The sequence below is a fragment of the Panthera leo genome, chromosome E1 (genome assembly GCF_018350215.1).
Source record: "Panthera leo isolate Ple1 chromosome E1, P.leo_Ple1_pat1.1, whole genome shotgun sequence".
Classification (NCBI taxonomy): Eukaryota; Metazoa; Chordata; class Mammalia; order Carnivora; family Felidae; genus Panthera; species Panthera leo.
In genome coordinates this window covers 38,157,218-38,175,465 of record NC_056692.1, presented here as the reverse complement: position 1 = coordinate 38,175,465, position 18,248 = coordinate 38,157,218, and the positions used below count along the sequence as shown (strand labels likewise).

Sequence of the window (18,248 nt, the reverse complement as noted above, 5' to 3'; positions counted from 1 at the left end):
TGATGGCTCGGAGCCTGGATCCTGCTTCCAATACTGTGTCTCCCTCTCTCTCTGCCCCTCCCCCGTTCATGCTCTGTCTCTCTCTGTCTCAAAAATAAACATTTTAAAAAATTAAAAAAAAAAAAAAAAAAAAAAGAAGACTCAGTATTGTTAAGATGGCAGTTTTCTCCAAATTGATCCATAGAATCAGTGTAGCCTCTATCAAAATCCCAGCAGGCTTTTTTGCAGAAATTGGCAAGCTGGTTCTAAAATTTTTATGGAAATGCAAAATGAAGAACACAATAAGAGGAGTTACACTTCTGATTTCAAAGTGATATAAAGCTATGTTAAGCCAGTGAGTTATTGCATAAAGATAGACCTATAGATTAATGTAACAGTATAGAGAATCCAAAAATAAACGCTTACATTTATGGTCAGTTGATTTTCAATAAAGGCAATTTAGTGGGAAAAGAATAGTGTTTTAAACAAATGGTATTGAAACAATTGGATATCTGCATGGTAAAAGATACACAACTGCACCTCCAACTGTATGCCAGAAATAAGTCAAAATGGATCATACACTTAAATGTAAGAACTAAAATTATAAAACTTCTAGAAAAAAACACGGCAGATAATATTTATGACCTTTGGTTAGGCAGAGTTCATATACAGTTTTCCCCTGCCATCTGAAAGTAGAGTGTTCCTGTGAAATCTTTTGTGAACTGAAATGGTGCAAAGTGAAGAAGCAATTATTATTAATCTATATGGGAAATTTATTGAGTGTTCCTAGACCCTTCCCCCCCAAAAAAATCTCTTCAGCTTTTCTGATGCCTTAGGATACATATTGCTAATAGATGCACAAAATAAATCTAGATAGAGCACAGAGGCTCACAGACACAGGTCAAAGTTGTAGCACCTTGACACTGAGATGCTGACTGCAGTTCTTGGGGAAGGAGCTTGGCAGCACCACTCTCACTGCTCTAGGCGCACACTATGTAACGGCTCACTGTAAAACAAACGCTGAACACTCTTCACTTTTTGACTTTTTTCATAAAAGCAAAGATCCTCTTCAGTTATCTTGGTTATCAATTAAGAGATGATATCAGTTTATTAGTTAAAAACAGCTACAAATGTAGATCTTTCATAAAAGCAAAGTCACATAACAGACTTTCAAAAAGTAGGGAATCCTTATATGTGACATCAAAAAAAGCATGATCCATTAAAAAAAGGTAAATTGGACTTTATCAAAATTAGAAACATTTGTCCTTCAGAAGATACCATCAAGAAATAGAAAACACAACCCACAGAATGGGAGAAAATATTTGCAGACCATAGAGTCGGTAAAGGGTCTGTATATATATACGTATATATATATAGGCCCATTATATATACAGAGTCCTTAAATATATAAAGAACACTTGGGGTGCCTGGCTGGCTCAATCTGAAGAGCATGTGACTCTTGATCTTGGGGTTGTGAGTTCAAGCCTAACGTTGGGTGTAGAGATTACTAAAATAAATAAATAAGCTTTAATAAATATATATATCAATCAAATGATTTGAATACATATTTCACCAAAGAAGTCATTTGGCTAACATGAAAAGATGCATTAGTATTTAGGGAAAAGCAAATTGAAACCTTGATATACCAACTGGCTAAAGCTTAAAAGATAGATAAGAACAAGTGATAGCAAAAATGTGGACACACTGGAACCCTCATACATTACTGATGAGGCGGTAAAATGGTCTAGCCACTTTGAAAAATAATTCATCGCTTTCTTTAAAAGTTTTTTTTTTTTAATATAATTTATTGTCAAGCTGGCTAACATACAGTGTATACGAGTGTGCTCTTGGTTTTGGAGGGTAGATTCCCGTGATTCATCACTTACATACAACACCCTATATTCATCCCAGCAAGTGCCCTCCTCAATGCCCATCACCCATTTTTTTAAATTTTTTTATTTAAAAAAAATTTTTTTTAACGTTTATTTATTTTTGAGACAGAGAGAGACAGAGCATGAATGGGGGAGGGTCAGAGAGAGAGGGTGACACAGAATCTAAAACGGGCTCCAGGCTCTGAGCAGTCAGCACAGAGCCTGACGCGGGGCTCGAACTCACGGACCGCGAGATAGCGACCTGAGCCGAAGTCGGACACTTAACTGACTGAGCCACTCAGGCGCCCCCATTTCTTTAAAAGTTTAAAATAAACTGAGGCACTTGGCTGGCTCAGTTGGTGAGCATGTGACTCTTGATCTCGGGGTTGTGAGTGAGCCCCATGTTGGGTTTAGAGATTACTTTAAAAAAACTTGGTTTTTTTTTTTGTTTTTTTTAGTTTATTTTTGAGAAAGAGAAAGCTTGAGTGGGGGAGGGGGGGAAATCTTAAGGGGCACCTGGGTGGCTCAGTCAGTTGAGCATTAGACTCTTGATTTTTGCTCAGGTCATGATCCCAGGGTCTTGGGATGGAGCCCTGCATCAGACTCTGCACTGAGCGTGGAGCCTACTTGAGATTTTCTCTCCCCCCCCCCCTCCCTTTCTCTCTCTCTCTCTCTTTCCTCTCCCCTTCTGCCCCTCCCCTACTCGCTCATGCTCTCAAAAACAGGTCTTAAAAATTTTTTAAGTTTAAACTTGGGGCACTGCTGAGTAGCTCAGTCGGTTAAGCATCTGACTTTGGCTCAGGTCATGATCTCACAGTTGGTGGGTTCAAGCCCTGCATTAGGCTTTGTGCTGACAGCTCAGAGCCTGGATCCTGCTTCAGATTCTGTGTCTCTTTCTCTTTCTGCTCCTCCCCTTCCCATGCTCAGTCTCTCGAAAATAAATAAATGTTAAAAAAATTTTGTTTTAAACAAACAACATAGACTACAACCCAGCAGTTCTCCATCTTAGATTCTATACATAAGAAATTAAAACATATATCAACCCAAAGACTTAGAATAATCATAGAAGCATTATTCATGATCATTAAAAAAAACTTGTAGCAGGGGTGCCTGAGTGATGGCTCAGTCATTTAAGCATCCCACTTCAGCTTGGGTCAGGATCTCCTGGTTTGTGAGTTCTAGCCCCACATGGAACTCTGCACTGGTGGTGCAGAGCCTGCTTGGGATTCTCTCTCTCTCCTTCCTTCTCTCTCTCTCTCTCTCTCTCTCTCTCTCTGCCCCTTCCCCACTTGCACTCTCTTTATCAAAATAAATAAACTTTAAAAAAAAATTATTATATTTATAGCAATCTTGATGTTTGTCAGCTGAGAATGGATAAACAAAATATGGCATTTCACAAACTGAAGTAGTATTCAACAGTATTTTTATACTGGAATGAACTATTGGTGCATGCTACAACATGGATGAGCTTCAGAAATGCAGAATAAAGGAAGCCAGATGCAAAAGTGAGATGTTTTTTGTTTCCATTGTTTTTGAATGTCCAGAAAAGGAAAATCTAAAGAGACAGAAAGCTAATTAGTGGTTGCTTGAGGTTGGATATCAGCAAATGAATGAATTGCAAATAAGCATGAGGGATATTTTGGGGGATGATGGAAATTCATAGAAAATGTGATCGTTGCACAGCTTTACAGATTTACTAAAAATTATTGAATGTACACTTAAAACCAGTGAATTTTATGGTATGTGAATTATTTAAAGCTGTTAATAAATACTATATACATATAAAATTGCATAATCGTGAAAACAGTAATTAACAACTTTTTTTAAACAAGAAATTTAATGTAGCTCATATTCCTTGAAATAAATGGGCCATAAGCCGAGTCTCCAAACTTTTGTTTCTTCATATATTTTGTTTTTTCCCCAGATATTTCAGTTGTTAAGTCGTTTGTTGTAATGATTATCAGTTTGTTACTGTGCTGATGTCATATGTGTTTTAATTACCAAATTTAGGGTCACATTCAATTTATTAAATATTTTTATTTAAAAAATTGGGGGCAAGGCACTCTACCATAAAGATACAAAGTGATAAAATCATGGAAACCTGCTGAGAATTTATAGTCAGAGGAGTATTAACAGATCCCTACAGTATAACATTCACTGGTTCACCTGTTTCTAGGCACTGTGTGTTGGTTGCTGACTATACAGTGGCCCCTGTGTAGAGGAAAGGCCCCTTTCCTCTCAGATTTTATAGTCTGATATAAGGAGTGCTACATTAGCTCAGAACTGGTGTTCTGAACTTTGGAGTGCTTTGTGGTTTTGTGGGGGAAGAAACAGTTAGATCCTGTTTAGGGAGATTGGGAAAGGCTTCATGGCCTATGCATGTCCAGTGGACGTCAGTCTATTTCTGCTGATAGAATAGGCAAGTTTGGCTGCACAGGTGCTTTAGAGAAAATAGTATAAACAATAGCACAGAGCCTGCTTGAAGAGAAGCAAATGGTCCTTAAGTTCTGTTTTATTTGTTTTCCTCCATTGGTTATACTTTACTATATATAGTTAAAACTTGCTCTGGATTAAAAAATGTAACATTATTTTATAAAGCACAAAAGATGCTTTTGATTTCATTGTAAATCAAAAATTAGGGGTGCCTGGGTAGCTCAGTCAGTTGAGCACCTGAGTTTGGCTCAAGTCATGATCTCATGGTTCATTGGTTTGAGCCCCACATCGGGCTCTGTGCCGACAGTTCAGAGCCTGGAGCCTGCTTCAGATTCTGTGTTTCCCTCTCTCTCTGCCCCTCCCCTTCTTGTGCTCTGTCTCTCAAAAGAAAATAAACATTAAAAATTTCTAAAAATGAAATAATTTTAATTGTCCTAAATTCAGAAACGCTAAATTTTTATTTTAAAAAAAACTTTAATTTTTTTAATTGGAAAAATACATATAACTTAAAATTTGCCATCTTAATCATTTTTAAGTGTACAATACACTCACAGTGTTTGTGTAATTAATCTCTAGGACTCTTCATCTTGCAAAACAAGAGATGTCACTTTGTTTGTTTGTTTGTTTGTTTGTGGTTAGTAGGCTTCATGCCCAGCACAGAGCCCAGCATGGGGCTTGAACTCATAACCCTGAGATCAGGACCTGAGATGAGATCAAGAATCGGACACTTAACCAACTGAGCCACCCAGGCACCCCAAAAGATGCCTTTTAAAATCTAAAGCAAGTAGAGGCGCCTGCGTGGCTCAGTCGGTTGAGTGTCCAACTTCAGCTCAGGTCATGATCTACGGTTGGTAGGTTTGAGCCCCGTGTCCGGCTCTGTGCTGACAGCTTGCTCAGAGCCTGGATCCTGCTTTAGATTCTGTGTCTCCCCTCTCTGCCTCTCCCCCGCTTGCATTCAGTCTCTATTTCCCAAAAATAAATAAATGTAATAAAAAAATTAAAAGCTAAAATAAGTAAATTTAGGTGCATGTATCAGAGACCCAAATTAAAAGTGGCCTAAATATGATAAAATTTTATTTTTCTGTCATATAAAGTCCAGAGGCATGGTGTCTCTGTAAGTCATTTACAGGCTTTTTCTAATTTTTTGCTTGTCTTTAAAACTATGGCCTTCAACTTCGTGATACAAAATGGAGTTCGGTCATCATAACCAGATTCCAAGCAGCAAAATTAAAGAAGGAGTAAGAAGGGGCATACCTTCTCTCTTTTAAGGACATTCCTGAAATTGCACACATCACTTTTTCTTCTACCCATTGGCCAGAACTTAGTAACCTGGCTTTATCTAGCTGCAAGGGAAATAAAATCTTCTTTCCATATAGCCATGTACTAGCTAAAAATTGGGAGTTCTGTTATCTAGAAGAAGAGAATGGATAACTAATATTCTCTACCAAAATAGTCATTAAATTTTGTATTTCTTCCATAAAGCTGAATCAGATCTTTTATATTTCCTTTTTTGGAGATGGTAACCATACTCTAATTTAGTCAGCAGGGGTCACTGTTGAGCAAGTAGTTTCTTTACTATTTACTTTGTTAAACTTATCTGCCATTATATTTCTCAACTATATAATTTATAAAAAAACAATTATAGCTTCATACACAGCAACAATAAATGCCAGTGGATGACAAACCATGTCACTTAGATTTTTTAAAACCTGAATATTTAAGATGTCCTATGTCTAGATAAATGCTTTTGCAGTGTCTGTTCAGGGGATGATGTTCTACCTTAAAACAATTAATAGAGAACAAACTAGTTGCTTTCATGTTTTCCCCATGACCACATCCTTGTAATTGCGGATAGATTAGAAAAATCCATAATGATACATTCCCATGTTAAAAATACATAATGCTATATTCCCATGTTAAAAACCAGATTACCTAAGAGTGTCAAACATTTGATCAGTCACTTCCCCTACAACAATTATATCTAAAATTCTTCACAAATTTGTTGTAATTCATTATATTCCCTGGATCTAACTTGTTTTGACAACCTTTATATTTTACATGAGAAACCTTAAGTTTAGATTCAGCTAATAGTAAAATATCTAAAACATATATTCTGTCATTTGTATGAAACATTTTACCAGCAGTGCCATGAACTGGAGGAAAAGGCATTTGGGTTTCCTAGAAAACATCTAAAATTATTATGTTTACCTCTAGGATTATTTTTTAAGCTCCTGCTGTGTCACTTCAAATAATAAAATATTCTGATTGTGTTATGTAGATCTTATAGAGCTATAATTTCTTAAGTCCTGAGATCAGCAATCTGCTTCATCTGGTCCATTGGTTCTCATACTTTAGGAAGCATTGGTGTCACCTGAAGGGCTTCTAAAATATGAATTTCCCTGGGGCGGCTGGGTGGCTCAGTCAGTTAAGCCTCTAACTCTTGGTTTATGCTTAGGTCATGATCTCACAGTTCATGAGTTTGTGCTGACAGCTCTGAGCCTGGAGCATGCATGGGATCCTCTCTCCCTCTCTCTGCCCCTCCCCTGTTCACGCTCTCTCTATCTCTCTCTCTCTCTCTCTCAAAATAAATAAACTTAAAAAAATTATAATAAAAAATACAGCTTCCCCTTATTTTTCTCTACCTCCTCTTCACCCCATTTCTGTTACTATAGGTCTGGGGTAAAGCGCAAGAATTTACCTTTCTAACAAAGTCCCAGTTGATGCTGATGCTACTGGTCAGATGACCACAGGTTGTGAACCACTGATTTTATCCTTTCTTGCAAACTTGAGGTAGAATGTATATGTACAGAAGGAAGAGGAGGAATATGTAAATCTGGACAGATGTCCTCTAAGCCTGGTGTTTCCCAAATCCTCCCAGGACACTGTATTCTTTTTTCCCTTTGCTTACCTTCATGCTCCCACAGAGACAACACCATTCAGTCTATATAGACTGATGCAAGGAAAGAAATTACTGCTGGGTGTGATTTTTGTTCCTTTTTATATCTAGAGTTCTAGAAGTCCTGTGAATAACATATGGCAGGTGTATGGGGTTTTTTTAAATCAATTTTATTGTGTATATTCAGGAGAGCAAAATGCTTTACTAAGTGAGATATGTAGCATTTAATAAACACTTAGAGTACACAAGATAAAGAGTTTAGCATTTTTAATATATAAGTGATTGTCTTTTTGTGGATTTGAGTTGGGCAGAGTCTAGTAGATTGGGTGTTTAGTGAGTCTATTTTGTACTTAAAAGCTTTTTTCCCCCAAAGATCTTAAGCTTAAGATATATGTTGTGTGCTTACTCTGAAAAGGCTCCCAGGTCTCCATTTATACTTTAGCTTTCTTTGCACGACATTGTTATTTATGTCATCAACCCTTGATTATTCCAGTTTTTAAATGCATTATAACTCCTTCATGCATTCTTCTCTATAAAAGTACCCAGAGAGGAATGATCATAATGACTAGTGTTTTAGAAGTTATATCATTTGAGAAGAACTTAAACTTGTTTAGGAGGGAATATGATGGCTTCATTTGAAAGATTGCCTTATAGAAGAAAGATGATTTTTTAATAGCTTCCACTAATGGGTAGAAATTATGAGGAAATAGATTATTCTTTGATGTCAGATAATTTCCTAAAACATGTTATTGTCAGTTAATAGCATTGCTCTTATTATAAGATTATCTGTTACACTGAAACTTGATAGTCCAACTTTCCATCACCAAGTCTTTTTGCTTCTTCAAAAATCCTTTTCTCCAGTTTTTTTTTTTTTAATTTCCACCAGCCCTGTAATCTCACAGACACCTTCATCATCTTTTATTTGAACTATAATTTCAATATATTATTAGTTTGTGTCCTTGCTATCAATCCAAAGTTTAATTTCCTTACATTTCTCTTCTCTACAGGATTGTTTCAAATTTCTAGCTCGATATACAAGTTTCCCTCATGACCAAACCCCACTATCCACATAACAGTTCATTCATTAGATTTATTGAGTTCCTACCATGTATCGGGCTCTGTGCTCAATCCTGGAAATATCATGAGCAAATGTGAAAGCCATGGCCCCTGCCCTCATGGAGCTTTCCATTTATTTAGCTAGAAGATAGGTTGTTAGAGTTACCAGAAAATATTTATTGTAATTACTCTGGATGTCTGGGATTCTTTCCACTACTTTACCCTACCTCTTTACTTCCCTTCCGTTACTTTTTCTACTTTGAATCGTTAAATGCTAAGGCCTTCATGCTCATACATCTTATCTCCCCCTGTTTCTTAATTAACTTCTGGCCTTCCTTTAAGACCCAGTTTAGATGTCCTCTGTGGGCAGAATTAGTTATTTTTTCCCTTGCTCTCAGATACCTTTTGTCATTTATCTCTAATAATTAATAAAGTATTTACTTATTTCTGTGTTCGTTGTAGAGCAAGAGCTCCTGAATTACAGAGATAACGTCTCCTTTTCCTTGGATCTCATTGCCCTGAAAAGTGCCTGATTTGACAGGGTGTTCAGTAAATGTTCATTGCCTGAAGTCAGGAGACATCTGTGTAATACTTAATAGCAGGGACTGTACATATTTCAGCCTCAGTGACATGTGTTTGCTGTTTTTACTCTGCTTTTTATTGAGTATAGGCGTTTGGTTTTTTATGTGGCTTACTGCACAAGCTTACAGTCTTGATCTCCTTTGTGGAAGAAATGATGGCTCTGTTTAAAAGTACCCATTGTGGATGGCGCCTGGATAGCTCCATTGGTTGAGCATCTGACTTTGGTTCAGGTCGTGATCTTGCAGTTCGTGAGTTTGAGCCCTGCATCTGGCTCACTGCTTTGGCTCTTCTGTCTCCCTCTCTTTGCCCCTTCCTCGCTTACTCTCTCTCTCTCTCTCTCTCTCTCTCTCTCTCTCAAAAATAAATAAAACATTTTTTAAAAAGTATCCATTGTGGGTTATTTGATTAGTTTGTTAAATGATCAGTTGTGTGCATCAAAATTGCATGTGGTTATGAAGCATTACCGGTTTTCTGCATGTTACATAAAACTCAGAAGAGAATGTTCCCTATCCCAGTTTCTGATCATCTGCTTAAACAAGTAAATGTGACTTAGATTTGGAGAATTACCTTATCAGCACAGAGCCCGATACATGGTAGGAACTCAATAAATCTAATGAGTGAACTGTTATGTGGATAGTGGGGTTTGGTCATGAAGGAGACTTGTATATCAAGCTAGAAATTTGAAACAATCCTGTAGAGAAGAGAAACATAAGGAAATTAAACTTTGGATTGGTAGCAAGGCATTTTTATTTTATTTTATTTTTTAATGGGTTGTTGTTGTTGTTGTTTTGTTTTGTTTTTTTTACTTATTTTTGAGACTGAGAGACAGAGTCTGAACAGGGGAGGGGCAGAGAGAGAGGGAAACACAGAATCCGAAGCAGACTCCAGGTTCTGAGCTGTCAGCACAGAGCCCGACACGGGGTTCGAATTCCACAGACTGCGAGATCATGACCTGAGCTGAAGTTGGACACCCAACTGACTGAGCTACCCAGGCACTCCTCTTAATGTCACTTTTATTTTTTTATTTCATTTTATTTTTTTTAACGTTTATTTATTTTTGAGACAGAGAGAGACAGAGCATGAACGGGGGAGGGGCAGAGAGAGAGGGAGACACAGAATCCGAGGCAGGCTCCAGGCTCCGAGCCATCAGCCCAGAGCCCGACGTGGGGCTCGAACTCACGGACCGCGAGATCATGACCTGAGTTGAAGTCGGACGCTTAACCGACTGAGCCACCCAGGCACCCCATTAATGGCACTTTTAAATGGTCACTGTACAGTAATGTGATTTTAAGCAACGAGACCTTTTGCAATTCGGTTTCCTTTTGTGGAAAGTGAAGATTAAGGATAATACGAAGATTCAGTACATTAATACATGAAAAACACTTAAAATAATAACTGCCACATAATGTCATCCCTCTGATTGCTATTAATTTTTTCTACAGACAAGGAACAAATTAAATGTCTCAGATGTTTTTCAGGCTAAAGAGTCTCTGAAAATATGACTTTAGCTTATTATACCCACTATACTTACCCACCCCTCTCTTTAGAGGATTGCCTCTAAACTTTGAGTTGAACATAATAAAATGTTAAGTAACACTAACTGATTTTGTTTTTGCAGATGTTCTCAAATAGTGATGAAGCTGTAATCAATAAAAAACTTCCCAAAGAACTCCTATTACGGTAAGTATGAATGCTGATTTTAGTTTGGTTGTGTGTGTGTCATATTGTCTATTTAAAAATTTTTAGACTTGTTGATAATTTTCATGTATGTATAGGATCTGGATTATCTGAATTTGTAAATTTATTGGTTGTTTTGTTAATCTTAACTCTGTTTTCTAGATATGAATCAAAATTTTAAATGTTTAGTAACAGTTCTCTCCTGATTTGTACTTATATATGATTTTGTTTACTTGTTTTCTTTTGCCCTATTCTTAGATAGAATGTGAAGGAGATAATACATTTTATTTTATTATAGTGCTCATCTTTTTTAAATGTTTGTTTATTTTTGAGAGAGAGACAGAGCATGAGCGGGGAGCAGGGGGCAGGGGGGTGGGCCGAGAGAGGGAGACACAGAATCCAAAGCAGGCTCCAGGCTTCTAGCTGTCAGCACAGAGCCTGATGCAGGGCTGGAACCCACCAACCATGAGATGACCTGAGACAAAGTCGGACACTTAACCTACTGAGCCACCCAGGTACCCCAGTGCTGATTTTTTGAAGTGATTCTGATCCATCCCTTGCCCCCACTTCTTATTCCTAAAGTCAAATATGACCATGAAGTAACTTGTATTTGCAACAAAATATTACATATATTGAGGTACTGTAAAGAAGAGTTACAGACCTTTATTTTAAAGATAAAAAGGTAAAAGTGATTTTAAACTCTTTCCTTCTATTACAGTTATAATTTTACCCTCCTTATTTTTAATTAGTTCTCTAGAAATTACATTTGGGATCACCCACAACATAAAGCACAAAACCCCTAATTTACATGCATCTGACCTAGGAATCACCTAGGAAAAAACTAGGGGAGTTGTTTTCAGTGCCCATTATTTGGGTACTTAATCATCCCATTCTTTGTTCACTTATGTTGAATATCGTGACTTAGAAAGGTACATTTTAGGGGTGGCTGGGTGGCTCAGTCTGTTAAGCATCCGACTTTGGCTCAGGTCATGATCTCACAGTTTGTGAGTTCAAGCCCCACATCGGGCTCTGTGCTGACAGCTTAGACCCTGGACCCTGCTTCAGACTCTCTCTCTCTCTCTCTCTCTCTCTCTCTCTCTCTGTTCCTCCCCCACTCATTCTCTCTCTCTCTCTCTCTCTCTCTCCTTCAAGAATAAATTTTGAAAATTTTTTAAAAAAGAAAGAAAGGTACATTCCCTTTTGCAAATGTTGGAAGTTAACAAGTTGTACTGGAACATCTATTTCTTGGTCTGAGCTGCTGCCACAGTCTAGCTCATAACCAGCCCAATCCATGCTCACGATGGAAAATAATCTTGCCCTGTTGCCGATAAAGAAAAGTATTCCTGGCATTTCTAAGGATTTGCACGTCTGACTCCTTCACTACTTTGCAAGTGGGGACTGTATTCTTCTAAATCTTTATGTAATACTTTATACAATGGAGATACTAAGAAAAAATAACTGAATTGAACTTGGAATGGATTTTTCCATGGAAGCAATGCATTCATACATGCAGGTTGACTATAATTGAAATAATAGCAATACGTGCTAAGCTACTCAGAACTGTTGGAGATGTATCTTAGATATCTTGAGTATCCCTCAAATTTTAGCAAAATTATAATGGCACCATCTTAAAGAAAAGTATTTTTAAATGGGTTATATTCTTTTTTTTTTTTATTTTTTTTTTAAGCGTTTATTCAGTTTTGAGAGACAGAGTTGGGGGGTGGGCAGAAAAAGAGGGAGACACAGAATCAGAAGCAGGCTCCAGGCTCTGAGCTGTCAGCACAGAGCCCAACACGGGGCCTGAACTCACAAACCGCAAGATCCTGACCTGAGCCAAAGTTGGCCGCTTAACCAACTGAGCCACCCAGGTGCCCCTAAATGGGTTATATTCTTTACTGTTATTATGAACTGAGTACACTAAGACATACTTCAATGTTTTAAATACTGGCATTACATTGTACTATAGTAGTTTACTTAAAGACTTACTAAGATTCAGGGAAATTAATCCTTTGGTAATTAGCTGCACCGTCTTATGGTTTACATTTTTTTTATTGGAGTTTTTCTCCATGGAAGACAGACATAAAGGCCACATACTGTATAATTCCACTTATATGAAATATCTAGGATAGACAGATCCATGGAGTTAGAAGTTGCCAGGGTCTGTGGTGAGGGATGATGGGGAGTGACTGCTGGTGGGCACAGGGTTTCTTTTGGGAATGATGAAATGTTCTGAAATTAGTGATTATGGCTGCACAACACTGTGGATATAAATCTCCCATCTTCTTCAGTACAGATTACTAACCACTCCCAAATAAATATAGATACCCCCAACTTATGTACCTCAATTCCTAAAACAATAAGTTTATTTAATGCAACAAACATTTTTGAATTGCTAAAATGCCCCTGCTTTTTCCTATCATCTACTGTATGGTACCTTTATGTGGAGTTTCATAATTGAAAGATCATGTTTCTGCAAACACATCACTAATCCCTGAGCAATTTGTATAAATATAATATTACGCCTAGGGGGGCATAGGTGAGAAACTTTATAGATAATGATCCTAGTTAGACTTTAGTAACCTTTTCTCCACAAAAGAAAGCACTACAGACAGACATGGGTGGAGGCCAAATGCAGACCTAGAAGACTCTGAAGCATGTGTCTCAACAATCCTAATTCCATTGTTAGAATGTACTGACTGGGATTCTGAATATCAAGATCCCAAATGAGTTAGCTTTTCACCTGGATTTTAACATTACAGTACATTAAAAAGAAAGAAAGAGAGAAAACAAATATAAGAGCTTGGTCTTTCCAGTCCTGATTTGGCTCCCTAGTAAGATGAATGTGATCTATGTCAGGGCTTAAATCTCTTCTTCCATTCCATATGTAGTCCATCCAAATATCTACTATTATTTTGTAAATTTTGACTTCTATTTATTCTACGTACTTGACAATGAAGATAATTATCTTTAGAAACCCAATATAAGGATTGATGGGATAGGCTGCCAGGTTTTAGTGAGAGCAGTGTTTTTTTGTTGGGGGGTGAGCTCACAATAAGCATTTACTTGTCCAAATATCATAACAACTTAAAACATCAGGGAGCCTGGGTAGCTCAGTCAGTTGGGCGTCCACCTCTTGCTTTGAGCTCAAGTCATGAGCTCATGGTTGATGGGTTCAAGGTTCGAACTCTGTGTCTGACTCCGCATTGACAATGCAGAGCCTGCTTGGGATTCTGTTTCCTCTCTCTGCCCCTCTCTCACTCTCATCGTCTCCCCCCTCTCAAAATAAATAACTTGAAAAAAAACCCAGTGGAGTTATAAATATAGATCTATAGCATAAATCAAGAGGAAATTAAATTATCGCTATAATAAGCCAGAATAATAAACTGCATTATACTTAGCACCTTCCTGTTTTTCATCATCTTCAGGCTAAGTACCTAAGATCATGTTGACAGTGGTCCTTTTCTCTACACTTTAACGCTTTACATAACTCATTCTGAGATACCCATGTCTGTAACCAGAATGGTTAAGTGACGCATGATAACAACACTTACTGTGGTGAGCATTTCATAATGTATACAAATCACTGTGTTGTACTCTTTTTTTTTTTTTTTAAGTAGGCTCCACGCCTAGTGTGGGGCTTGAACTCACAACCCTGAGATCAAGAGTTGTGTGCTGTACAGACTGGGCCAGCCAGATGCCCTGATAGCTAGAATGGTTAAGATCAAAGAGATAGGAAGACTGAGATGGAATGAAGGGTCTGCTGTTGTCTAAGGATCTTCTTGATTGCTTCAATTAGTCTTTCCCCATTTCTTCTCAATAGACTGTTGAAAAACTGGCCTGGCTTTAGTCTACCCAGATTAAAAAAAAACTTTTTTAACTTTTATTTTTGAGAGACAGAGATAGCATGAGTGGAGGAGGAGCAGAGAGAGAGAGACACACACAGAATCTGAAGCAGGCTCCAGGCTCTGAGCTGTCAGCCCAGAGCCCGACGTGGGGCTCAAACTCACCAACTGTAAGATCATGACCTGAGCCAAAGTCAGATGCTCAACTGACTGAGCCACCCAGGCTCCCCAAGGCTGCCCAGGTTTAAACAAAGTAGACCTCACCTTCCCCACTCCTGATAAAGAATACCGAGAGACAAAAAGACAACTGAGACATCATGTGGAAGAAGATAGGGTCTAATTATACATAAAACTCATTATGGTACAAAAAAAGAAAGCCCAAGTCCTTAATACTAAATCCCTGGTAGAGAACATGGGACTGATTGATAAAATCAATACTGAAAGTAGATTTTGGGATATGGTTACCTATAGTATGGTTTTGTAAAAAGGATTTATTCCTAACTTCCTTTGGCTTCACAGTCTTATGACAAATATCCCAAGCCTCCTTGAACAGCACCTCTTAACATAATTCTTATTAAAAAAGTTAAAAAACACAGAGTGGTCCTGGAGAGGGTATAACTGGATAATTCAAGTCATACAACGGGCATGTCCATAGGTACAACTTTTTTGGAGAGTAATTTGACAGTGTACTTTAAGAGATACACATATTATAACCTGTAGAAGCAAACATATGAGTAAAAATGGTTTGCAGAATTTTCATGGCAGCGTTATTTGAAATTATGAAAAGTTAGAAACAGTTTTAATATACATAAGTAAAAATGCTTAAATAAATTGTGGTATATTCAGTCAGTCATTGGACTATTTATTGTACTTAGCTGCCTTTTAAAAGAATAAGATAAAGAGGACGCCTGGGTGGCACAGTTGGTTAAACTTCTGACTTTAGCTCAGATCATGATCTTACCACTCATGAGTTCAAGCCCTGAACTGTGCTGTGCTGACAACTCAGAGCCTGGAGTCTGCTTTGGATTCTGTGTCTCCCTCTCTGCCCCACCCCACTCACGCTTTGTCTCTCTGCTCTTCAAAAATAAATAAACATTAAAACTTAAAAATAAATAAAGAATGAGGTAGAGCTACATGAGCTGACCTAAAAAGATGTCAATGATTATATATTTTTTTAAGTTTATTTATCTTGAGAGAGAGTGTGCGCATGAGTGCAAGCAGGTGAGAGTCAGAGAGAGAGAATCCCAAGGAAGCTCTGAGCTGTCAACACAGAGCCCGACATGGGGTTTGAACCCACGAACTGTGAGATCATGACATGAGCCAAAATCCAGAGTCAGATGGTCAAATGACTGAGCCACCCAGGTGCCCCAAGATGTCAAATTATTAAATGACAGAAACAAAAACAAGTTGTGGGAGCATATTTATATCATGTTTTCATTTTTGAAAAATATAAAATATGCATACATGAAGACGTGCTAAGTACTGTACATATTATATTATGTATCTAGATATAAGTAGATACATCTGCTACCTTTGGAGGGAAGAATAGGCTTTTGGCAGGGGGTATTGAGAGAGCAGGGATAAGAAAGCCATTTGTTTACCACTTTGTATTTTTCTTTCTTTCTTTTTTTTTAACATTTATTTATTTTTGAGACAGAGACAGAGCATGAACAGGGGAGGGTCAGAGAGAGAGGGAGACACAGAATCCGAAACAGGCTCCAGACTCAGAGCCGTCAGCACAGAGCCCGACGCGGGGCTCGAACTCACAGACCGTGAGATCATGACCTGAGCTGAAGTCGGAGGCTTAACCGGCTGAGCCACCCAGGCGCCCCTGTATTTTTCTAAGTGTTTGTTTTGTTTTTGTTTTTGTTTGAGTTTATCATTTATTTTGAGAGAGAGAGAAAGAGAGAATCCTAAGCAGGCTCTGTGCTGTCTGCTCAGAGCCCGACACAGGACTCTATAGTCCTGGACTGTGAGATCATGACCTGAGATGATATGAAGAGTCGCTCAATCATCTGAGCCACCCAGGCGCCCCTTGTTAATAAAGGTTTTGGGGGCACCTGGATGGCTCAGTTGGTAAAGCATCTGACTTCGGCTCAGGTCATGATCACACAGTTCGTGAGTTTGAGCCCCGCGTTGGGCTCAGTTCTGACAGTTCAGAGCCTGGAGCCTGTTTCCAATTCTGTGTCTCCCTCTCTCTCTGACCCTCCCCAACTTGTGCTCTGTCTCTCTCCCTGTCAAAAATAAATAAAACCTTTAAAAAAATAAAAAAATTTTAGGGGCACCTGGGTGGCTCAGTGGGTTAAGTGTCTGCCTTCGACTCAGGTCATGATCTCACGGTTCATGAGTTCGAGCCCCACAACCGGGCTCTCTGCTTTCCATGCAGAGCCCGCTTCATATCCTCTGTCTCCCCCCCTCCCTGGCTTGCTCTCTCTCTCTTTCTCTCCCCCTGTCTCAAAATAAATAAATTTAAAAAAAAAAAAAGTTTTTTTTTAAGAGACTAGATGAAGATCTTTGGCTATATGATGTGTTAAGGCCTGCTCCGAATTTAAAGTTCTGATACTTGTCTACTGTCTGGTGGAAACTACACCACATTTTCAAAATTGCAAACTTCTTATTCCTCACAAGAGACCATCAGTTTGCAGGAACGGTTCATCAAAGCTGTATGCTAGTGTCTTTTATTGTCAAACTACAGATGTAGGTTTACTAGATACAGGTTTTACCCCTGTTGTAAGTGAGAGGACTTTAGGTATAATTATGACATTTTGGTTATTCATGATCTTGTGAAGAATTCTGCTAAAAGCAATGTATGTTACCTGTAGCTATCATGGACAAGAGCTTTGACTCTTTGGTTTAGATTCTGTTACGGATTAAACTATAAGAGCTCTCTATACATATTTGGTTATTAATGTGAACATAAAGACCATACATTCCACATTAATAAGTGGGTCAGAGTTGGCAAACACAACCTCCACAAGATCAGATCATCTTCAGCGTCTGAAATTAGGGCTGTGCTTTTTGTCTCCTTTTTAACTTGAATCTCAATGCAAAACTGCTCTTAAATAAGCCAGATGCATACCCCTGGCCGTAAAGAATAGAAAAACAAGTATCTCATGTGTTTTTGAAATGATTTTATTGTTACAGATCTGGAGAGGACACATCAGACAACTGGTCTTTTATCCAACTACTTACAGTTACCTAACCAAGATTATACTGATTAGAAATTATGCAAACCTAATCTATTCATATCTGGAAATCCCATGTAGCACACTAAACCATTGAGTTCCTCAGGTGTACAAGTAATAAGCTGCTTAATTATTAGCTAGACTAAGTTGACCAGGGAAGTTCTGTCTAAATGAAAAGCTCTATAGGAATGTTAATGAGACTGATTTTTTTTTTTTTTAACTATGTTGAGCAACTGGCCATATCACCTTCTATGAACATTTTCCAAACAAAAGTCATCTTAGCTATGCTCTGTGGTATAGAATTTTGAGCAATTCATTAACCATTTGTTGACATGCTGGAAATAACTTATAATTTTGTCTTGAGGAAATAAAACTCAGTGCAAAAGTTAGGGTGGTGCTTTATTGGGGTGAAGTCATGGTTAGGCCTTTTATTTTCCATCAAAGGATGACAGATATACTTGTTCACTGATTTGAAGTACAGGGATCAATCATCAATCCACAACTAAGGATATTTCAGTTGTAGGACCTTATAAGAAATATAATCCTTGTGCTAATCTTATGAAAACTTAAGAGAAGTAATATTTATAGAAGATTGTCTGAAGGACATTCATGATTCCTTTAAGTATGCTATATTCTGTCTGTGGTGGGCACTGTAATTGACTTTCTAGCATCCACTTCAGCCCAGTTAATTAGTCTAAACCTGTCACAGTGATTGGTTAAGGCCTAC

The 18,248-nt window shown here is 38.0% G+C and overlaps 1 protein-coding gene across 6 annotated transcripts in view; it reads left to right on the top strand.

Annotated features, from left to right (window-relative positions):
* FBXL20 (F-box and leucine rich repeat protein 20) overlaps positions 1–18,248 on the top strand; it is a 94,461-nt gene that overhangs the window by 45,096 nt on the left and 31,117 nt on the right. For all 6 annotated transcript variants that reach the window (XM_042916618.1, XM_042916619.1, XM_042916622.1 and 3 more), the window contains one exon: positions 10,436–10,497. In XM_042916618.1, the coding sequence (XP_042772552.1) occupies positions 10,436–10,497 (62 nt within the window). The remainder of the gene's footprint in view (positions 1–10,435; positions 10,498–18,248) is intronic.